This window comes from Hemitrygon akajei, chromosome 11 (assembly GCF_048418815.1).
Source record: "Hemitrygon akajei chromosome 11, sHemAka1.3, whole genome shotgun sequence".
In the NCBI taxonomy this organism is placed as follows: domain Eukaryota; kingdom Metazoa; phylum Chordata; class Chondrichthyes; order Myliobatiformes; family Dasyatidae; genus Hemitrygon; species Hemitrygon akajei.
In genome coordinates, this window is record NC_133134.1 from 159,427,527 (window position 1) to 159,451,568 (window position 24,042).

Genomic DNA, 24,042 nt, shown 5'->3' on the forward strand with positions numbered 1-24,042 from the left:
TGCAGGAAAAAAATCTCAGAGATGTATGAGGTGATATGTATGTACTCTGATAATAAATCTCACTTTGAACTTTGATTTGAAGAATATCTTATGCCTCAAATAACTGTGTATTTGCATACAATCAATAATTAAACAAATGAAGTAAACTTACAGAATTAATTGAAGCCTTAATTTATGTTGTTAGTTGGGACTTAATAAAACTTTCGGAATTTTTCAAATGCCAGGATTAAAAATGGCGCTACTCCTTCAGCCACGCTGTGACACAATCGCTGTATAATGGAAGACTTGAACGATCGGTCCTCCCGTGCAATCAATGCCGGGATATTGGAGGCCCGGTCCGAGAGTGTGCTTTCGTTATGCATGCGCGGAATGGGTGGCTGATCTTAAAATTTTAATCATCTGTTTTGGAAACTTTCCCTCTGGGGGAAACTGACGCAGAGTTAGGAACCCCGGAAAAAAAAGGTGAGAGAAAATTGGCGATCGAAGGGAAACAGACATTTGGAGAGGGCCACACAAAACTGCAGATGTTGAAAATCCGAAGCAACATACACAGAATGCTGGGGAAACTCAGATGAAGGATCTCGGCTCGAAATGTCGACGTCTTTTCCTTGATGCTGCCTGGCCTGCTGAGTTCCTCCAGCAGTTCGTGTGTGAGTGTTGTATTTGGAGAGGGAATAGGCCCCAACCTGGGACTCGCGTTGAGGATGAGCATGGGTGGAGGACGGGGAGGGGAGGGAGGGAGAGTGAGGGGCGATGTGGTGGAGAGGAGAAAGCGAACGTGCCGAAGAAGAGATAGGGAGCGGACATAGAAGAAAATTCACAATCAATAGAAGAATGAATGTTAAAAAAAAAATTAAAAATGCAAACACTCGGCAAGTCAGGCAGAATCTTTGGAGACAGTAAATTAACTTTTTGGGTTACTAGAATACTACAGCGCAGTACAGGCCCTTCAGCCCTCGATGCTGTGCCGACCCATATATTCCTTAAAAAAAGTACTAAATCCACATTTCAAGACCTTCCCAATGTTATTGCTTGCCCGCCCACTTGTGTGCTTTTACAGCATTTTCTGTTTTTAGCTCAAATTTATAGCATTAGTATTTTTTACAATGTTCCTTAATCAAAAAGTTTGCTTCATACAGAGCAGTGGGCTGTGGAACTTACTCTGGTGTGGAATGGTTCAGCCAGTTGGTATCCTGATGCAATTAAAAGACCTTTGTAAGCATAAGAGAAAGCAAATAAAACCTGAGATTCATTTTATTGTGGGAATTCCCAGTAAACACAAAGAAACACAACAAAGATGGACAAACAACCAATGTGCAAAAGACAACAAGCTATAAATACAAAAAATAAGAAAATAATAGTAATAAATATATAAGCAATAAATATCAAGAACATGAGTTGTAGAGTTTGTGAAATGAGTCCATAGGTTATGAAGTCAGTTCATTGTTGGGGTGAGTGTAGTTATCTCCTCTGCAAGAGCAAGATTGTATTAGTTCAGAGTTAAGTTCCGGCACCATTCTGTAAGGAGTCTCTACGGAATGCGTGTTTTTTTTCCCTGTTTTGTCAGTTTGCCCCCACAGTTGAACGATGTCCCTGGTAAATTGCCGTGTTTCGATTATGGTTAATCGTGTTTGTCACGGGTTGCTGGGGTGGCGTGGCTCAAAGGGCCAGAAGGGTTGTATCGCTAAATTTAATAAATAATTATTTATTGTAAATAAATAATAAATATCTAATATCTAATTTGGGCTCAACTCCTGGAGTGTAAAAATCTATCCACCTCTTCAGAGCTGTATGATGGAAACTTTTAAAGATTCACAATTATTAGAGAGAATAAATTTCTCCTTACCCAGATCTTAAATTGGGGGCATGCCATGGTCCCCAGCACCACACGATCCAAGGAAACAGGATCACCCACCAGGGAGCAGGAGATCTGCTAGAACACACACAACCTGCAGGTTCCCCTGCGAGTTGCGCACCATCCTGATTGTTCCTTCATCGTCACCATGTCCAAACACTGCAACTCCTGACAGAGGGAGTTGCTTGATCAGAAAGTGCAGTCACTTGGCCTCTCAGGTCTGTTCTGCCTTTCAGGAAGGTCATGGCTAATCCAATTCATTTGGTTTATTATCGTCACGTGTAGTAAGACACAGAGAAAAGGAGTTTAAATGAAATAGGAGCAGGGAGGGCTCCCGGACCTGGATGTTGAATAAATCTGAAGGAAATGAGAAAGTAGCTGTATAGAATGGAGAGGGTAAAATAATCAAGCAAAGTGTGACAGGCTGAGCAGAAAGGGTACACTCAAGTATGCACCACAAAAAAATCCAGAGTTAAATAAACAAAAATGTAAAATAAATCAAAGCTTAATGATCTTTGCAGTAAGATGGATGGATGACAGCACAATTGCAAAGATATTTGTATGCTGATATCTACTTCCCGATTTAAATAATGTTTTCAAAGTTGCTCTGACAGTGCAACTGTTCAGCTTACCTACACTCAGCAGCCACTTCATTAAGTATACCTGAACACCTCGTTAATACAAATATCTAATCAGCCAATCATGTTGAGGCAACACAATGCATAAAGACATGCAGACATGGTTAAGAGCTTCAGTTGTTCTTCCAGATCAAACTTCAGAATGGGTAAGAAATGTGATCTAAATTACTTTGACTGGGGAATGCTTGTTGGTGATAGATGCTATCTCAGAAATTGCTGATCTCTTGGGATTTTCGTGCACAACAGTCTCTAGAGTTTACAGAGACTGCTGTGAAAAATAAAAAAGAGCAGATCCAGTGAGCAGCAGTTCTGTTGCTGAAAACGCCTTGTTAATGAGAGACGTCAGAGGAGAATGGCCAGACTATTTACATAGAATGTAAAACAGTACAGCGTACAGGAACAGGCCCTTTGGCCCACGATGGTGTGGTTCAAGGTGACAGTAATTCAAATAGCTGTGCGTTACAGCAGTGATGTGCAGAAGAGCATCTCTGAACGCACAACACATCGAACCTTAAGGCGGGTGGGATACAGCAGCAGAAGATCACGAGCATACACTCAGATGCCACTTTATTAGATACTGGAGGTATGTAATAAATTGTCCACTGAGTGTAGAAATATGGTCTAATGGATGACCAGGACGGGATGCTGAGTAGAACAGGCCAAAAGAAAAAGGAGTTGGGGTGGTGTTAATCAAGGAATTTATCGGAGTGGTTTTGAGCCGTGATAATGAGGCAAAGTATAGTAATGTAGAATTAGTTTAGGATGAAATCAATAGACAGTAGGTGCAGGAGTAGGCCATTTGGCCCCTCGAGCCAACACCGCCATTCACTGTGATCATGGCTGATCATCCACAATCGGTATTCCGTTCCTGCCTTCTCCCCATATCCCCTGACTCCACTATCTTTAGGAGCTCTATCTAACTTTTTCTTGAAAGCATCCAGAGAATTGGCCTGCACTGCCTTCTGAGGCAGAGCATTCCATAGATCCACAACTCTCTGGGTGAAATCATGACTAGCAAAGGAAGGAGAACATTGGTGGGAGTAGGTGACCCTTCATCTGCGAGTCTGTCAGGGTCATCTATCACTTCTGGTGCCCCTAGTGTGGTGTCCTCTACATCAGTGAGACCTAATGTAGATTGGGGGACTGCTTTGTGGAGCAGCTTTACTCTATCCGCTGCAAAAGTGGAAATTCCCAGTGGTCACTCATTTCAGTTCGGTCCATGCTGGTCCATGGCCTCCTCTACTGCCACATTGAGGCCATACTCAGGTTGGAGGAACAATACCTCATACTTTGTTTGGGTAGCCTCCAACATGATGGCATGAATATCAATTTCTAGTAATTTATCCCTGCCCTCTTCCCCTTCTCTCTTTTTCCATTCTTCCATTCAAAAGTTCATTTATTATCAAACGAGGGTACCATTCTGGTTACCCTCTCTCCTCTTTCCTGATCTTCCCATCACCTCCCTTTGGTACCCTTCCTTCTTTTCTTTCTCCCATGGTCCACTCTCCTATGATCCCTTCTTCAGTTCTTTTCTTCCTCTACCTATCACCTCCCAGCTTCTTAGTTCTCTCACCTTCCCCACCCACCTTCCCCCTCACTTGGTTTAAACGATCACCCACCAGCTTTAACTCCTCACCCTTCCTCCACCTTATTTTGGTTTTTGCCCCCTTCATTTCCATCCCTGATGCCCAAAATGTCAACTCTTTATTTCCTTCCATAGGTGCCACCTAACTTGCTGAGTTCCTCTAGCAATTTGTGTGTGTTGCACAAGAGTATCAGCATCTGTAGAATCTCTTGTTCATAAGCCCCAAATTGTGACCTATTCATAGTACTGAGCATAAATTATGTAATAACTACAACATATTTGAAGGGAATTGCAATTGCCTTGAGAGATTTAAATATATGTATTAATTGGACAGATCAAACTTGCAAGGGTATCATAGAAGAACTCTTTGTAGAGTGTGTCAGGGATTGCTCCACATGTTATGAGCAGTATGTCATGGAACATGTGGGAGCAACCTGTTTTAGATTTGATCATGAGGAATGATTAAGAAGAGATCTTGTGATCTCCGGAGTGGTTTCAAAGGAAGTCATAGTCATACATCATGGAAACAGTCCCCTGATGCAACTGGTCCATGCCAAACAAAACTCTCATTTGAGCTGGTCCCACTTGCCCACGTTCTGCCCATATCCCTCAACCTTTCCTAAAAACGTACTTGTCCAAGAACCTTTTAAGTGTTGTTAACGTGCTTCCCTCAACCACTTTCTCCAGAGAAAATAAAAGTCTCAACCTGCTGAACCCCTCTCTATAACTCCGTCCCTTGAGTACTAGCAGCACCCTCATAAATCCCCTCTCCAGTCTTTCTGACTTAAAAGCAACTTTCTTTCTAATAGCATGACTGAAAATGAAAACAATATTCCAAATGCAACCTCAATGCAACATAAGATCCCAACTTCTATACTCAGTGCCCTGACTGATGAAGACTTCTTCATCACCCTGTCTACCTGTGATGTCATGTTCTTGTACTCCTTGGTCTCTCTGTTCTACATCACTTCCAGCACCCTACCGTTCACTGTGAAAGTCCTACCCTCATCTACAGTACTGTGCAAAAGTCTTAGGCACGCTAGCTCTATACGTGTGCATAAGAATTTTGCAGTGTTGTGGATGACGGATAACACTGGGCCTAACGTCAAGTCATGGGGACCTCCACCGGCCATTGGCCTCTAGTCTGGGACAATACACTTCTACTATCTCCTGTTTCTTCGTACCACCTTGGTTTATAAGATGAATGGGTTATCTCATATGTGTACTTTGTCTTTTTGCAAATATGGTTTATTTTAGGAGTGAAGGACGTGTGCAAGAAAGCAGAGTTTGGTTTTCCAATGAGGTAATGCAGATGGGTGTCAGCTGTAGAGGGATGGCATAGACAGGATTTTCTCATTGAATTTTCAGATCTGGAAATAGCAAAAAATTACATTGATTGCCTCAACAGACATCATGTCATTGAAATAGAAGGAGTAGCCCTTGTTAAACATGTGGTTTTGCAGATGCTGAAAATCCAGGGCAACACACAAAAAATGCTAGAGGAACTCAGCAAGTCAGGCAACATCCATGGAGAGAAATGACCAGTCAACTTCTTGGACCTAGACTTTTCGTCAGTAGCCTTTGTTCTCCATTTAGCACAAGCTATTTCATTTGTAGTTTAATGCTTGCAATGTTTATAGAGTTACAGAGTGCTACAGCACAGAAACAGTTCATGCCACACTATTATTCTGCCTAGTCCCATCAACCCACAGAATAATAAAAAAAATGTAATCTTCACTCTATTCACAAGTATGCACATAAAATGCAAATTTAGTGGACATGCTATACTGTAATTATGGATGAAAACCTTTGGCATTTTATAGCCTGAAAAAAGAGTTTTAATGAAATATCATTTCTTGGAATTTAAGCTCTGTTTCTCTGAACCACAGAGAATTTCCAGCCTTTTAAATTTTATTCCATAGTCTGCAGTATTTGGATTTTGGGCATTGTGTTTCATTTTCGATTCACTGTTTTCATCTGCTCGATTGTTGCTGCAGGTTTTTCTTGCACATCCTACACTATGACAACAGAAGCTCTGAAGCAGGATGACCTGGGGACAATCGCAAAGCTTCGTGTCAAAAATTTTCTTCAGAATTTCCAGATGATCAAGCAAGGTGCTGAATCCAAAATCTACAGGGGAAGTTTCCTTGGAAAGCCAACTGTTGTGAAGGAACGGTTCCCCAAATCTTACCGTCACTCTGTTCTGGACAAGAAACTCACACATCGCAGGACTGCTCAAGAAGTACGATCTATCCTCAGGTGCAGGAAAGCTGGTCAGTGTCCATTGTAATGTCTTTTGTCTGCTCAAATATGATATAGGAACCTCAACAACCTTTTTAAAACAAATTGTTGATATTTTAGATGAAAACTCTTTGAAAGAAGTTTTCTGTTGTTTACAGTTTTGGTTGCTTCATTATAGGAAGACTGGTGAGGCTTTAGAAAGGATGCAAAAGAGATTTACCAGGATGCTGCTGGACTAGAGATTATGGAGTGGCGGAGACTGAGGGGAGATCTGATAGAGGTTTGTAAGATTGAGAAGCATAGATAGAGTAGGCAGATAACGTAGTTTTTCTTGGATTGAATTGTCTAATATCAGAGGGCATGCAATGGGAGGGGGGTAATTTCAAAGGAGATGTGAGGGGCATTTTTTTTTACACAAAAAGTGGTGGTGCATGGAGTGTATGGCCTAGTATGGTGGTAGAGGCAAATAGAGACTTAAGAGATGTTTACATAGACACAAGAATGTAAGAAAATGGAAGAAGAAGGAGGGGATTAGTTAGCTATTTGATTACTAATTGAGTTAGTCCAGCACAACATTGTGGGCTAGAAGGCTTGTTCCTGTGCTGTACTGCTCTATGTTCCAGTTATTCTTTTGATCATATAAACACAAGTTTCGGGATCAGATTTAATATCATTGGCATATATAGTGAAATTTTTTAACTTTGTGGCAGCAGTACAATGCGATACATACTAATATAGAAAAAAAAACTGAATTACAGTGTGTGTGTATAATTTTTTCATTATTTGAACTATTTTATATATATATTAGTTAAATAAGTAGTGAAAAATATAGAAGTAAAAATGTAATGAGGAGGTTCATGGTTTCAATGTCCATTCAGAAATCAGATGGCAGAGGGGAAGAAGCTGATCCCGAATCGTTGAGTATGTGCCTTCAGGTTTCTGTACCTCCTCCCTGATGGTAGCAATGAGAACAAGGCATGATGACCTGGGTGATGATGGATGCCGTCTTTTTGAGGCACCACTCTTTGAAGATGTCTTGGATACTATAGAGGCTAGTACCCATGGTGGAGCTGACTAAGTTTACAACTCTCTACATTGAATTTATTTGCTTTTTATTTCTTTGCTTCAGGATTAATACATTTCTTCCAGGTGAATGTTCCAAAATTTCACATCAGGTTTTTTCTTTTAGCAGATTAATTGATTGGATGAGCTTGTGGTGTGGATTTCAGTGGTAGTAGTCCTAGGCAGGAATATTTGATTCCCTTGGGAGCTGCATGCTAAATGTCGCCACTTTCTGACATCATTTTGAGTTCATCCCCTTGCTATTTTTGCTCTATTTTCACACAACTTATTTAATATTTTATATTATTCATTTGTTATGTGCCATGTTGAATGACATGGACTATCATGGTCTTTCCATGACCATGATTGTTCTTGGCAAATTTTTCTACAGAAGTGGTTTGCCATTGCCTTCTTCTGGGTAGTGTCTTTACCAGACAGCTGACCCCAGCCATGATGAACACTCTTCAGAGATTGTCTGCCTGGTGTCAGTGCTTGCATAACCAGGACTTGTGATATGCACCGGCTGCTCACATGACCATCCACCATCTACACCTATGGCTTCACATGACCCTAATTGGGGGCACTAAGCAGGTGCTACGCCTTGCCCAAGGGTGACCTACAGGCTGGTGGAGGGAAGGAGCTTTCGTAGAGATGTATCTCCTCCCTGGCTCTAAGCAGGTGCTACGCCTTGCCCAAGGGTGACCTACAGGCTGGTGGAGGGAAGGAGCTTTCGTAGAGATGTATCTCCTCCCTGGCTCCCAACATTTATTATATACATTTCTTATTATAATTTATAAAATTTTTATGTCTTGCACTGTACTGCTGTCACAAAACAAAATTCACAGTGGATGTCAGTGATGATAAACTTAATTCTGGTTCCGCTGTTTCAATGATTTTCCAATGTTCACTTTAATTGATCATCACCAAAATCTCTGACAGCAATTTTCTGGAGGGGTGAAGCAACATCTGTTGGGGGGGAGGGGGAAGAGGAACTTTCCATGTTTCGGTTTGAAACCCTGCATTAGGACACTTCAAAACATTGACAACACCTTTCTTCCCCTCCCCTCACTGTATCCCAGTGCCTCACCACCATAGATGCTGCTCAACTCACCGAGTCACTCCAGCAGATTGTTGCTTCAGAATATAGCAATTGCAGTCTCTGTGCAAAGTCTTCACCTCTGCCTCTAGGGCAGGGATTCCCAACCTGGAGTCCACAGACTGGTAAGGGTCCATGCATAAAGAAGGTTGGGAAGCTGAGCTCTAGGGTTTAGGAATTGGCCTGTGTCAGCTCTCCAGAGCTATGTTGGCACTGGAAGCTTGGCAATACTTGTGGGCTGCCCCCAGCATAATCCTCACTGATTTGATTTGACACAAAACAATGCATTTCACTAATTGTTTCAATGTCTTGATGTACATTTGACAAATAAAGCTAATCTTTCTTATTTTTCTCTCTGTATGAATTGGAATTGGTTTATTATTATCATGTACCAAGATACAGTGAAAAGATTGTCTTGCGTACTGTTCATGCAGATCGGATCATTACACAGTGCATTGAGGTAGTACAAGGCAAAACAACTAAGTAAATAACATAGATGGGCGGAAGTGTAGTGGCACCAAAACTGGATTTAGAGGCGAATGGTCCTGAGTTCAAATCTGGTTAAGTCTCCATCTTGTCATACTAGAGAACCATTCAATAGTCTTATAACAGTGGTGTAGAAGCTTCCTTGAGTCCGGTGGTATGTGCTTCAGGACTGTGACCTTACCTATGCTTCTCATGATTTTATAAACCTTTGTAAGATCACTCATCAGCCTCCTTCCTTCCAGGGAAAATAGTCTCAGCCTATCCAGTCCCTCCTTAAAACTCAAACTCTCCAAAATCCTTGGAAATCTTTTCTACGCCCTCTTCCACTTAATCACTTCCTTCCATATAGTATAGCAATCAGAAGTGCGCACAATATTCCAGTTTCAGACTGATTAGTATCTCCTACAGCAATAACATGACATCCCAACTCTTGTACTCAGTGCTTCATCTAATGAAGACAAGCATATCATCATTACGCCAGCTTCACCACCGTGCCTACCCTAAGGCCTGTCTGTTTTATAACACTTCCATCAGCTTTCTTGTTCACTGTGTGTGTCCTACCCTGGTCTTAGTACCCAAAATGCATCACTTTGTACTTGTATGAATTAAATTCCCATCTACCATTCCTTTGCCAACTTTCCCAGTTGAACTAGAGCAAATTTTAACATTGGACAACCTTCTTCACTGTCCAGCATACCAGCCATTGTGGTGAATTCCACAAACCTACTTGTCATATCACCTGTATTAATATATGTCATTTATTTACTTATTGTTTGATTGAGATACACCACAGAACGGACCCTGCCAGCCCTTTGAGTCGCACTGCCCAGCAACCCGCCAATTTACTCCTAGCCTAATACCAGGACGATTTACAAAGACAAATTAACCTACCGCCCGGTACATAATTTGGACTGTAGGAGGAAACCACAGCCTGGAGGAAAACCATGCAGTCACGGGGAGAATGGTTTTACAGGCAGCGGTGGGAATTGAACTCAGGTCGCCAGTGCTGTAAAACTTTACACTAACTACTATGATGCCCTGCCACCCTATGTGGCAAACAGCAGCAGACCTGGCAGTGATCATAGTGGCAGTTCACGGGTTACAAGCCTCCAATATGAAAAACAAGTGTCTACCACAAGTTGCTGGTCTGCCAGCACATAGAGATGTCCATGGAGGAATGCTGCCAACTGGCATGTTCCAGGCTACAGGAGTACATGCTGAGGAATGCACTAAAGTTTTGTGCCCCACCGCAGGGTGCTTGTTGGGGAAAAACCACAGTGTAGGGTTCTGCTACTGGAGAAGGAGGGGCGGGGTTGGGTGAGGAAGCTCCTCAATTATTTATTTATTCTGAGATACAGCACAGAACAGGCTCTTCTAACTCGAGCCACACTGCCTGGCAACCCATCAAGTTAACACTAGCCTACTCACAGGACAATTTACAAGGACCAATTAGCCTATTAACCAGTGCATCTTTAGACTGTGGGAGGGAACTGGAGCACCTGGAGAAAACCCACACAGTTCACTGAGAAAACATATAAACTCCTTACAGGTAGCGCTGGAACTGAACTCCGAACTCCGAAACACTCCAAGCTGTAATAGTGTCACACTAACCGCTGCAGCGCCCTGGCACCCATTGTGGTGATGTACCACCCCAGGGGCACATGTGTGCCAGCAGTGTTATTGATGTGTAGGAACGTAATAGAACAGTACGGATAGCGTTGACTAGAAATGTAAAGAGTAAAAAGGCTTTGAACAGTTTATTCTTGTAAATGTTCGACTTATTTATTTATTTACTGAAAACCACGCAGAATAGGCCTTTCTGGCCCATCAAGCCTCACCGCCCAACAATCCCCGATTAAATCCTAGCCTAATCACAGGACAATTTATAATGACTAATTAACCTATCATCTGGTACGTATTTGAACTGTATGGGAAAACCCACGTGGTCATGGGGAGAACATACAATCTCCTTACAGGCAATGGTGGGAATTGAACCCGGGTCACCAACACTGTAAAGTGTTGTGCTGACCACTAAGCTACTGTTTATTTTGACAAAAACTAATGTCTACTACCACCCTTAGACTCATAAAAATATTTGCATTAAAGCCTAGAGCAATGACATTAAGCACTATAGCTTTAAGCAATAAGCTCTCAAACCATCTTTCATCAAGAGTCAAATTTTTCAAAAGGTGCTAGACTGAAATTAGTAAAGCTCTGTAGAAAGTCAATTATTTTTTTTATTTTGTAGGTATTGCAACCCCTGTGGTATATTTTGTGGACTACAATTCAAGTTGCATCTACCTCGAAGATTTAGTGGGAGCTTTTACTGTTCGTGACTATATCACTTCAGTTCAGAAGTCTCAACAGGATACAGAAAAGCTGTTTCCCTTGGCTGAAAGAATTGGGCATATCCTTGCAAAAATGCACGATGAGGATGTCATTCACGGGGACCTCACTACCTCGAACATGATGATACGCCAGCCTGAGGAAGAGTTGAGATTGGTACTAATCGATTTTGGCTTGAGTTTTATCTCTGCTCTGCCTGAGGATAAAGGTGTTGACCTTTATGTCCTGGAGAAAGCTTTTCTGAGCAGCCACCCCAACACAGAAAGTGTTTTCAAAGTCTTCCTGAAGAGCTACACAAACACATCGAAAAAATCAGCTCCTGTCATAAAAAAGCTTGATGAAGTTAGACAGAGAGGAAGGAAGAGGTCAATGGTTGGATAATGAAAATCAAAGTAAATTTATTATCAGCGTACATATACGTCACCATATACAACCCTGAGATACATTTTCTTGTAGGGTATACATAATAAATCCAAGAAACACAGTAGAATCAATGGAAGACAGCACCCAAAAGAACAGACAACAACCTGTGTACAACAGACAACAAACTCTGCACAATACAAAAGAAAAAAAAATAAAAGCAATAAAAAAACGAGAACATGAAATGAAGAGTCCTTCAAAGTGAGTCCATAGATTGTGGGAAGAGTTCACTGATGGGGCAAGTGAGGTTATCCCTTCTAGTTCAAGAGCCTGATGGTTGAAAGGTAACTGTTCCTAAACCTGGTGGTGTGGGTCCTGAGGTTCCTGTACCTCCTTCGTGATGGCAGCAAAGAGAAGAGAGGATAACCTGGGTGGTGGGGACCCTTGATGAATGCTGCTTTCCTGTGACAGCGCTCCATCTAGATGAGCTTAATGGTGGGGGAGGGCTTTTCATGCGATGGACTGCACCATATCCACGCTATTTGTAGGATTTTCCGTTCAAGGGCATTGGTGTTTCCATACCAGGCCATGATGCAACCAGTCAGTATTCTTTCCACCTTATATCGATAGAAGTTTGTCAAGGTTTTAGACGTCATGTCAAATCTTGGCAGACTTCTAAGGAAGTAGATGCACTGCCGTGCTTCCTTCATAATTGTACTTGTCTGCTAGGCTCAGGGTAGATCCTCTGAAATGATAACACCAAGGACTGTCTCCACCTCTGATTCCCCAATGAGGTGTGGCTCCTGGACCACTGGTTTCCTCCTCCTGAAGTCAACAATCACCTCCTTTTTCTTGCTGACATTGAGTGAGAGATTGTTATGTGGTGCCACTCTGCCAGATTTTCAATCTCCCTCCTATATGTTGATTCATCACCACCTTTGATTCGGCCAACAACGGTTGCATCATCTAAAAATTTAAATATGGCATTGGAGATATGCTAACTCTCGCAGTCAAGTATAAAGTGGTTGGAGCAAGGGTTAAGTAAACAGCCTTGTGGTGCACCTGTTCAATCAAAACATTTTTCTGTTCTTTAATTTTCAAAATCTTTTGTACAATAAATTTACATGATATTTCTTTTACTGTTTAAAATTGTTAATAAATGATTTAATGCTACCTAAGTTGTGTTTTATTTTTATCCCTCCTTGCCATTTACCATAAATTATAGAACAGAACAGTGCAGCAGTACAGGCCCTTCAGCCCACAATGTTGTCTCAACCCTTTAACCTACTCCAAGATCAATCTAATGCTTCCCTCCCACATACCCCTCCATTCTTCTTTTATCTATGTGCCTATCTCACACACATGCCTAATTACCTCTGACATTCCTCTTGTACTTCCCTCTAAATGCCTTCGTTATCTCCCGCCTTGTATTAGTCATATTCGCCCTGAGTAAAAGTCTCTGGCTGTCCTCAATCTATGCTTCTTATCATCATCTTCACCTCTCATCCTCCTCTCCAAACGAAAAAGCCCTAGCTCACTCAGCTCAGTCTGATCCAAGGAGCATCCTCTTTGCTACCTTTATTGGAGAGGATTCAAAAGAATCATTTAAAAATAGGGATATAGAAGTAAATTCAGTTATGCTTTGTATTCATTTTCAGTAGTAAAAAAATGCTTGAAAACTTCACAGTCTAACCTACAATTTGAATCCACAGTATTTACCATTCATATTGATAATCATAAATACAATAGGAGAAATGTTATGAATGATCATCAGAACTGAGTTTAATATCACCGTCATATGTTGTGAAATTTGTCGTCTTTATGGCAGCAACACAATGCAATACATAATAATACAGAAAAAATCTGTATAAGAGTAAGAATATATATATAATTATTAAATAGTTAAATTAAGTAAATAGGGCAAAAATAATAAAAAGAATGTAGTGAGTTATTAGGTACACCTGAACACGTTGTTAATGCATGGTCTCAACGTCCATTCAGAAATCAGATGGCAGAGGGGAAGAAGCTGTTTCTGAATAGTTGAGTGTGTACCTTCAGGCTCCTGTGTCTCCTTCCTGATGGAAGCAATTATCCATTAAACTGGATTTCCTTTACTTAGTTCTGGAGTAAGCTGAACTGAATTCGAGCAATGAATGTAGCAATGGCAAATTTAAATCCATACAATCCGCAAAAACAGTTAACTCATACAATGGATACAGAACTTACTGTCTATGTTAGTGTTTATTGCCTAATTTGTCCTTGAACCAAGTGGCCATTTTGGAGAGCTGTTGAAAATAAGAAATAAAAGCTGTTCACTACTTGTATCTGCTCCACCATAAAGTAAGGTTCTGATTGATCTTGTATCTCACCACTTTTTTTTGTCCCAATCACATAGCGCTTCATTCTCCGAATAAGTAAAGATCTGTTTTGAATATACTCTGTGGCTAAACTCTACAGCTTTATTAGGTAGAGAACTGCAAGGGTTCATTGCTCTCTGTGTGAAGAAATTTATAATCATCTCAGTCCTGAATATTCCAACCCCCTTAATTTTGGAAAGTGACCCCAGTTCTAAACAACACATAAGAAGTTTGTACATTTCACCACGAGATGTTGCAGAGATATTTGTACTATATGCTGATATCTACTTCTAGGTGATTTAAATAATGTTTTCAAAGTTGCCCTGACAATCCAACCATTCATGTTACCTATAGTCAATGGCCACTTTATTAAGTACACCTAAACATGTTGTTAATGCAAATATTAAATCAGCCAAACTTGTGGCAGCAACTCATTGCATAAAAGCACGGTCAAGAGGTTCAGACCAAACATCATCGTGGGGAGGAAATGTGATCTAAGTGACTTTGACTGTGGAGTGATTGTTGGTACTAGATGGAATGGTTTAAGTATCTCAGAAACTGCTGATCTCCTAGGAATTTCACACACAGCAGTCTCTAGAGTTTACAGAGAATGGTGCGATAAGCAAAAAACATCCAGTGGCTGGCAGTTGCGTAGGTGAAAATGCCTTGTTGATGAGAGAGGGCAGAGGGGAATGGCCAGACTGGCTCAGGCTGACAGGAAGAAAACAAGAACTCAAATAACCATGCGTCACAACAGTGGTGTGGACAGGAGCATCTTTAAATGCAGAACATGTCGAAACTCGAAGTAGATGGGCTATAGCAGCAGAAGAACACAAACATACTTAGTGTCCACTTCATTAGGTATAGGTGAGGTACCTAATCAAGTGGCCACTGAGTGAATGTCTTGTTAGTATGTATAGTTAAACTCATGTGAAGGAGTAGGATCACACAGATTTTGAATGAAGATCCCAAGATCTAGAAAACATTTTTATCAGTTGCCTAACTTATAAAATTATATCTTAAAATACACTGATATGCATTCTACCTTTAAGCTATTGGTTATTTCTTTGTAGTGCATTATTTCTGGGAGAGAAAAGCCCTCTTAGGAGATCCCTAACAGAAAATCCTTGGTTGTTTTGGTTGCAAAGGTTCACTTTATTGTCAAATTATACATGTGCAATACAACTCTGATATTTGTCTTCTCCAGATAGCCACGAAATACAGAAGGGAAATGGGAGTTGATGAAAGAAAAGATAGCAATACCCTCCCCCGGCACAAAAGAAAAGAAACAAAATTTGCAGATCCCAAAATCTTCCATACACTCCCCGCAGAAAAACAATAACAGTCCCTGACCCCCTCTCTCGCAGAAAAGAACAGCAACATCAATACCCCAACCCCCATTCTTAAACACAAATTAATTAATGGATCAGCCAATTGTCCACAAGAAAGAAAACACTGAAAAAGTGAAGGAAACCAATATAAAGTACAGTCCAATAATCACATAAATCTCAAAATATCAGAAACATCTTTGCATCTGCATATGAGAGCAGCTGCACGGACTCAGTCCTTCCATAAAGAGTGACTGCTGACCCAGGTCTGAACACGCTGATCTAGCTTCTGATCACCATTGTCTTGGTAGCATCCGTTGGGAGCCATCGGATGCATTGGACTGAACTGAAGAAAACACCTTTAATGAAATCTCTCCTGTATCTAACTGGTACATCTTGGGATCGATGAAAATACACCATTCTTCATAAGGAAATGTGTTTGGCCTGGCTAATATTAAGCCTATTAGATTTGCAAATTATATAATTGCATACCAAATGTAGAATGGCAACAAATTTGAAGACAACAAAATTCAAAGGCTATTCTCCCTCATACTTTTTTAACAGAGTTAAAGGCATTTTGTGAGGTAGTGAAAAGTCTATCTAAAGTAGTTGGAGCTTCGCAACATTTTTCTTGGACCATTATGTGGTGAAGACAATGTCAATTGTATTTCCTAATTTGGCACTGTGAGGAAATGGTGGGAATTATTGTGAAGACTGTTCTAATGGCAGAGAAACCACACTGATTATCACAATGGTGTCTCTCAACTTTCTTGAAGATGGTCCCATATTACACTGTCTCAGAACCAACAAAATTGGAGTGGAAGAATATCATCTTCAGATGCAAAGGATTGTTGAAGAATTTAAAATGTTACAAAGAACAGTCTATAAGATCCTTGTTCTCCAAATGAATAACACCACATCTCATTTTATGCAGACCAGTAGTGGATCCAAGCAGAAGGTGCAATGTTGCTCAAGTATAAGCAGAGTTTAACGAGTGCTCTGCTGCCTGGGATCGTCAGCACATTTATAGCTGTGCACTTCCTGAATGGTGGGTCAAAACACTGGGGAAAATTTCTGTATGCCAAAATTAAGTCACTGTGTAATGCTTTTTTAACTCCAAAACATAAATTAATCATAAGAAAATACGTTGGCCCAGGGATAACATGTCCACGTTACGTTTACTACTTTAGCGAGGTGCGCACATACGATGGGGCATAATGATATATGCCATTCACGTACTTTTGTATATATCCCGCAATGAATTATGTAAACAACGAAGGATGCTTAATCAAACAATAAATTTACAATATTACCAAAATAATAAATACCCAACACACTTCCCTGTTTAGCTGTAAACTCCAACTCAATATAGAATGCATCGCAACTCAAATACATAACATATGCTCTCTGGTTATATATAAGTTTTTTATTTGTATACACACACACACACACACAATGCCTATAAAAAGTATTCACCCCACCTTGGAAGTTTTCATGTTTTATTGTTTTACAACATTGACTCACAGTGGATTTAATTTGGCTTTTTTTTGACACTGATCAACAGTAAAAGACTCACGTCAAAGTGAAAACAGATCTCTGCAAAGTGATCTAAATTATTTACAAATATAAAACACAGAATAATTGATTGCATAAGTATTCATCCCCTTTAGTATGTCAAACCAAATCATCACTGATGCAGCCAATTGGTTTTAGAAGTCATAATCAGTTCAATGGAGATTGTGTGCAGTCAAGGTGTTTCAATTGATTGTTAGTAAAAATACACCTCGTTCTGGAAGGTCCAACTGCTGGTGAGTCAGTATCCTGGCAAAAACTACATCATGAAGACAAAAGAACATTCCAAGCAACTCCTCAAAAAAGTTATTGAAATGCACATGCAACACTGTATTCTTTTCCACAGACGCTGTCTGGCCTGCTGAGCTCCTCCAGCATTTTGCATGTGTTGCATGGATTTTCAGCGAATGCAGATTTTCTCATGTTTGTGATTGAAAAGCACAAGTCAGGAGATGGGTACAAGAAAACATCCAAGTCACTGAATATCCCTTGGAGTACAGTTAAGTCAATCATCAAAAAATGGAAAGAATATGGTACAACTGTAAATCTGCCTAGAGCAGGTCGTCCTCAAAAACTGAGTGACTATGCAAGAAGGAGACTAGTGAGGGAGGCCAGCAAGAGACCTATTGCAACTCTGGAAGGGTTACAAGCTTCAGTGGTTGAAATGGAAGAGACTGCCCATACAACAACTTTTGCCCCTTGACACAAAAGAGTCTTTCCTGTTCATCAGTGTCCAAAAAAAACAAATTAAATTCACCTACATACCCACTTTTGAACATCTTTGTAGTCGCTTTCCAGGATTGTTTGTCCAGGAGTGAAACACTGAAACTCCTTGTTTGAGGAGCCTTCAATTTGTCTCAACTGTTTGTGCTGCGTACTCCTTCTGAGATTGGGTTTGAGGAGATCAAGTCAAGTCTAGTCACTTTTATTGTCATTTCGACCATAACTGCTGGTACAGTACATAGTAAAAATGAGACAACGTTTTTCAGGACCATGGTGTTACATGATACAGTACAAAAACTAGACTGAACTACATAATAAAAAACAACACAGAGAAAGCTACACTAGACCACAGACCTACCCAGGACTGCATAAAGTGCACAAAACAGTACAGGCATTACAATAAATAATAAACAGGACAATAGGGCAAGGTGTCAGTCCAGGCTTCAGGTATTGAGAAGTCTGATAGCTTGGGGGAAGAAACTGTTACATAGTCTGGCCGTGAGAGCCCGAATGCTTCGGAGCCTTTTCCCAGACGGCAGGAGAGAGAAGAGATTGTATGAGGGGTGCTTGGGGTCCTTCATAATGCTGTTTCCTTTGCGGATGCAGCGTGTAGTGTAAATGTCCGTGATGGCGGGAAGAGAGACCCCGATGATCTTCTCAGCTGACCTCACTATCCGCTGCAGGGTCTTGCGATCCGAGATGGTGCAATTTCCGAACCAGGCAGTGATGCAGCTGCTCAGGATGCTCTCAATACAACCCCTATAGAATGTGATGAGGATGGGGGAGATGGACTTTCCTCAGCCTTCGCAGAAAGTAGAGATGCTGCTGGGCTTTCTTTGCTATGGAGCTGATGTTGAGACACCAGGTGAGATTCTCCGTCAGGTGAACACCAAGAAATTTGATGCTCTTTACGATCTCTACCGAGGAGCCGTCAATGTTCAGCGGGGAGTGGTTGCTCTGTGCCCTCCTGAAGTCAACAACCATCTCTTTAGTTCTTAAGTTCATGTGAACATGAACTTAAGGAAAGATTCAGGAACAGCATAGCTGGTGAATTGTTGGTTGTGGAGCATGCTGCAATGTGATATGCAAGGCAGTGTTAGTGTGGTGTTTTCTGTTGATTTTGCTTGCAGTGTGTTCTTTAGACTCTGAAGAAACCTTTCCATCAAGTCATTTGTAGCTGGATGGCACGGTGCAGATGTAATATGTCTTCCATTGTAATATGTTCAATTTTTTCTGGAATGACAAACTATTTCAAAAACTGTAGTGCATTGTCACTGACTAAGAAACCACAGAAGAGGTTTCTCAACACATTAACGGTGTGCAAGGCTGCAGTGGAGGCTATTGGGAACATTTTTGGCCACTTTGTAGCCACATCCACTACTACCAAGAAATTTGTGCTTGTTAATGGTCCGGCAAAATCCCTGTGAATCCTCTGCAAGCCATGTTTAGAGATGGAGAAGCACTGCTTTTGGCATCAAGTGCATGGCAAGCTCCTTGATCTAGCCCTGACTACCAGACAAAGCTTCGAGCCAACATTTTCATTTTGACCATGCCTAGATGACTAGCGTGTAGCTCCTCCAAACACTTTAGCTTTCAGCTTGGATCATACAACAACTTTAAATACCCACATTAGGCAACCCTGTCAAGGCCAAGTTCATCCTGACGCTGGTAAAAAAAAAATGGGGGAACTGCGATTACTGCTGCACAATTCCACCATTTTGGGTTGTCATGTAGACCTAAGACAGAGTGGGGTCTTTTCTGCTTTCCCTTTGGACCATCACATTTGATTTGCATTAGGGAGCTTATGACAAGAGGAGAGTGCTCTTCTGTAAATTTTTCAGGTATTTCCTTTTCCAAGGGCAAATGTAACAATCTATCAGTATTTCCATAATTAGTTGCCCTCTTGAGTTTGATCTTGTAATTGCATCCTTCGCAATCAAGCCACCTCTGCATTTGTGCTGCTGTAGCTGTTAGTGGGTTGGAAAAGGACACCAGTAGTTGATGATCAAAAACGAGGGTAAACTCTCCTATACAGGTACTGGTTGAAATGTTTAAAATCTGTAATCTGTTAAAATCTGTAATAATATGTTCAAGGGGTGGAGCACAGTAGCCAGGTTTGGCAGGAACCTGTTGTAGTAATTGACAGAAAGTGATGTTTTCTTCAAGGATTTCACACTTGTGCTCTGAGCCCATGATCTTCTAATCTTTTTAATATGGTCTTGAGATCTTGGAGACTTCCCTTGCCATCCTCACTGGTAATAATGATGTCATTAAGGTAACACTGAGGGCCTGGCAGCCTTGCAGCACCTGGTCCATAGCTTTCTGCCAGAATGCAAACACAGATGTTACTCCAAAAATAAGCCTATTATAGTGATGAAGCCTTTTGAGAGTGCTTATGGTGAGAAATACATTGGACTCTTCTTCCATCTCCAGCTGTCGGTCAGCCTCAGCTAAGTTCGTTTTACTGAAGTGTTTTCTTCCAGAAAGATTTGGAAAGATATCCTCTATCCTAGGCAGTGAGCACTGATCAACTTTCAGCACTGGGTTGATGGTGACCTGAAAGTCACTAGAGTTCTTGACAGACCCATTCTTCTTGGCTAATGAGACCACTGGTGTTGCCCATGGGCTGTACTAAACCTTGGAAAGAATTCCATCAGTCTCCCTGCATTCTACTCACTGACTACATCATCACAGAAGGTATCAGGAACCAGACGGGCTTTTAAAACTTGGGTGTGGCATTTTCATTTAGCGATATATTAACCCTTGATATGTTTTTTAAAAAATTTTCCAATGCTATCCTTGTACACTGTGGCATCATTTAATACCTTTCTAAATTTGGTTTCAGTTGACTTTATAGCAGGGGAAGTGGCATGCAAATGGAGGATGGATCTCCAATCAAGTTGTAAGTTATCTCAGCCAATGCTGGCCCTCCTGCTTTTACCACATACATGCTCAATGTGGCTTGTTGGTTGTTGTATTTCACTGTTACAAATGTCATTCCCATAGAAATTACAGTATCTTTTCTCCAGTATGTTCTTAGTTGGATATCTGCATTTTTCAGTATCTTTGAAATCCCATTTAAACTCATTTTGTGGAATGACTGAAACAGTTGAGTCAGTGTCCAAATCCATTTTAAACAATTTGCCGTTCATTTCTGGCATAAGCCATATCGGTACTTCCGATTAAGATGGCGCTACCGAATGTGTGCAACAGTTTCTAGTAGTCAAAAAGATATGAAATCCGACTAAAAATATCTTTTCGGAGGTAAATTGTGTTAAATTAAAGGGCAAGCAATGGTGAGGCGAGTTTGGGGGATGAGCCAAGATGATGTGTTGCAGAATCATTGCATTTGGAGTTCCAATGCCCATATAGCTGGCCTGGGAGTGAGGTTGGATCACCCTGGGCACCAAAAGTAGAAGTCAGGGCCCAGGCAGAGAAGTTCCAATGCTCATTTAACTGGCCTGGGTGCAAGTTTGGATCGTTCTGGGTGCCGAGCTGACCTGAAGAGCTTGAGAGTGGCTTTGGACTGGGCAACAAAATCTGGGCCCAGGGCGAGTCACTGGGTGGGGTAGTGCAGGCCCGGAGCCTTTCGCAGCAGCGGTTCCCGAGTCCTGGTGCAAGGTACAATTCGCTATATAGACAATTTAAATGCCAGCCCAGATCGGAGGCAACAGCCAGTTTTGCTCACTCTTTGCGATCTTCACTCCTCACTCCAGGGTGCTAGAGCCTCTTTCACTGTTCTGTTATTTGCTCAAATTAAACACCAGTCCAGATCGACTGATAAGACAGGGTGAGAGCCAATTCCACTCATTCTCCATGATGGTCATGAATGAATAAATGATCTTTATTGTTATTATGCATAGATACAATGAAACTCTGTTTGGCTTCCTCTCAGGCAATTAAATAAAGTGGTAGATAAAAACAAGACAGTAATAGAAACACAGTATTAAATAGATAAATAGCAGAAAATAAGTAGCATCAGCACCAGAATATCACAGTAATGCACTAAGTGCCGTTAGTGCAAGTATTTGAGTCCCTGTGTGTGCTCACAGTTTCAGTCATTGTTCTGTGGGAGTGGTGTGATGGAAGCCACAGCTCTGGGGTAGAAGCTGTTCTGGCTTCTAGTGTCCTGAACCTTTTGCTGGATGGCAGCAGGTCAAACAGGGAGTGGCCGGGGTGTGTGGTGTCTCTGGTTATGCTGATTGCTTTCCTCCTGAGTCTGCTGGAGTAGATGGTGTCCAGTCCTGGGAGCTCCAGCCTGATAATTCGCTGGGCCACCTTCACCACGCGATGTAGGTCTTGTTGCTCAGTGGCTGTGCAGCTGGCATACCACACTGTGGCGCGCTGTTGGTCAGGATGGTTTCAATTGTGCTTCTGTAGAAGTTAAGCAACAGCTTTTGTGGGAGTTTGGCCTGTTTCAGCTTTCTGAGGAAGAAGTGTCTTTGTTGTGCCTTTTTTACAAGCAGTGAGGTGTTGGTGGTCCATGTCAGTTGTTTTGACAACATAACTCCAAGGAACTTTAGGTTTTCCACACTTTCCACTGCCTCTCCATGTATATGGAGGGTGGGGGGGTGTACTCTGTCCTTTGATCTCCTGAAGTCAGTGATCATCTCTTTTGTTTTAGAAGTGTTAAGGACCAGGTCGTTGTCCTTACCCCACTCCATCAGATGATCCACTTCGAGCCTTTAGGCTGTCATCTCCATGGCACTGAGGCTATGAAGACCACACCAGCTGCTGTGCTCCATGCCTGCTAATATGATGAACTGATAAGTGAGGCTTTGGGCCTACTCTAGAGTTCGGATCTAAGGACACAATTTTGGTTCAGAATACCGTTGTTCGCTTCAACTGTTTGCATGATCTCTGTTTACTTTTCTATCTTTTGCATATCAAGTGTTGATCTTTTATTTTTTTTAATTGGATTCTTTCGGGTTTCTTGCTTTATGGCTATCTGTGAGCAAGCAAATCTCAATATTGTATAGTTTATACATTCTTTGATAATAAATGAATCTGGAATATTGTTTGTCTCTTGTTAGTTTTCACATGATAAATCTCAAGCTACTCAGCTTTGTGTCACTCTCAACATTATTAGATTTTTCCTCAGCTGAGTGCCGATTAGTGCCCTTTTTGAAACTGCTCCTTGACATTATTTTTATCCTTTTCTCTTCCCTGTGCAGTTCATTTATTTTTGTCTGCCTGACATGCATGTATGTCCTACTTTGTTGCATTTTCTGAAAGTTTCGCCTTCAAACCTGTATTGACTGGTCCCACAACAGGAACACAATTTGTTTGGCCGGGCCGGTTTCTGTTTACACTTTGCAATTTTGCTCAGGCTCACTTTCATTCCTGACTGCAACTCAATTGCATCTCTGGCTGCTGTTTCTGTTGATACAAGAAACCCAACTAGTTTTTTAAGTATGAATTGTGCTTCAGTTAGGAGCCATTAACTAAACATTCTCTCAGAGCATCATTAAGCCCATCACTGAACTGACAATGCTCAGACAATCTCTTCAATTCAGCCACGTTTGCTGAATTGGACTCCCCTTTGTTTCGATTCTGCTTATGAAACCTAAAACATTCTGCAATCAACAACAGTTTTTGTTCTAAATGTTCCTGCATTACTTTCATGATATCAGCAAAGCTCATCTCGGCTGGTTTGGTTGGATCAGTCAAACTTCTAAGCAACGGTATGCCTTTAAACCCAATGCACTCAGCATAGTGAGGTACGCACATATGATGTGCTGTAATGACATACACTGTTCACTTACTTCTACATATAACACGTAATAAAGTCATAGAAAAGTATAGCACAGAAATAGGCCCTTCAGCCCATCCAATCCATGCCAAACCCTTTTTAATTGCCTACTCCCAATGACCTGCATCAGGACCATAGTTCTCCATACCCCTACCATCCAAGTACCTATCTTAACTTTGCTTAACTGTGGCACCACTTTCAACAAATTATGGGCCTGTATTCCCAGATCCCTTTGTTCTACCTCACTCCTCGGTGCCCTACCATTCACTATGTAAGACCTATCCTGGTTGGTAATGAATTATGTAGATAACAAAAAATGCTTAATCAAGCAATACATGTACAATATTACTCAAATAATACTGAAATATTAAATGCACAACAGATTGGTTTCCCTTCACAGTCTAGCTTGTCCATCATGTCCATCTTACAGGTACAGTTGAGACACCTGCAGTGAAGTCGTGTCAAGATTAGAACTTCAACCTACAGCTGTCAAATTCGGAGACAAGCATGCCATCAATAAGCTACATTTAAACTTATAAATACGAGGTTCTGCAGATGCTGGCAATTCTGAGCAACAGACAAAATATACCAGAGGAACTCAGCAAGTCAGGAATTAACAGTTGACATCCTAAGCTGATTCC

The 24,042-nt window shown here is 41.2% G+C and overlaps 1 protein-coding gene across 2 annotated transcripts; it reads left to right on the forward strand.

Annotated features, from left to right (window-relative positions):
* The first annotated feature begins 287 nt into the window (after positions 1–287).
* On the forward strand, positions 288–12,842 carry tp53rk (TP53 regulating kinase). 2 transcript variants are annotated; one of them, XM_073062045.1, is made up of 3 exons: positions 288–462; positions 6,076–6,351; positions 11,212–12,842. In XM_073062045.1, exons 2-3 carry the CDS (start codon positions 6,099–6,101, stop codon positions 11,688–11,690), a joined length of 732 nt encoding a protein of 243 aa, XP_072918146.1. In that variant the 5' UTR covers positions 288–462; positions 6,076–6,098; the 3' UTR covers positions 11,691–12,842. The 2 variants fall into 2 exon arrangements, with proteins under 2 accessions (XP_072918146.1, XP_072918145.1); XM_073062044.1 differs by lacking the exon at positions 288–462 and adding an exon at positions 478–650.
* The last annotated feature ends 11,200 nt before the right edge of the window (positions 12,843–24,042 follow it).

What these genes read in the sequence shown, in the direction of transcription:
- tp53rk (XM_073062044.1), top strand. Translation starts at nt 572, where the DNA reads ATGAAGGATCTCGGCTCGAAATGTCGACGTCTTTTCCTTGATGCTGCC. An exon ending in GTTCCTCCAGCAGTTCGTGT is followed by an intron (nt 651 to 6,075) that starts GTGAGTGTTGTA and finishes TTGTTGCTGCAG; the next exon opens with GTTTTTCTTGCACATCCTAC. An exon ending in CCTCAGGTGCAGGAAAGCTG is followed by an intron (nt 6,352 to 11,211) that starts GTCAGTGTCCAT and finishes TTTATTTTGTAG; the next exon opens with GTATTGCAACCCCTGTGGTA.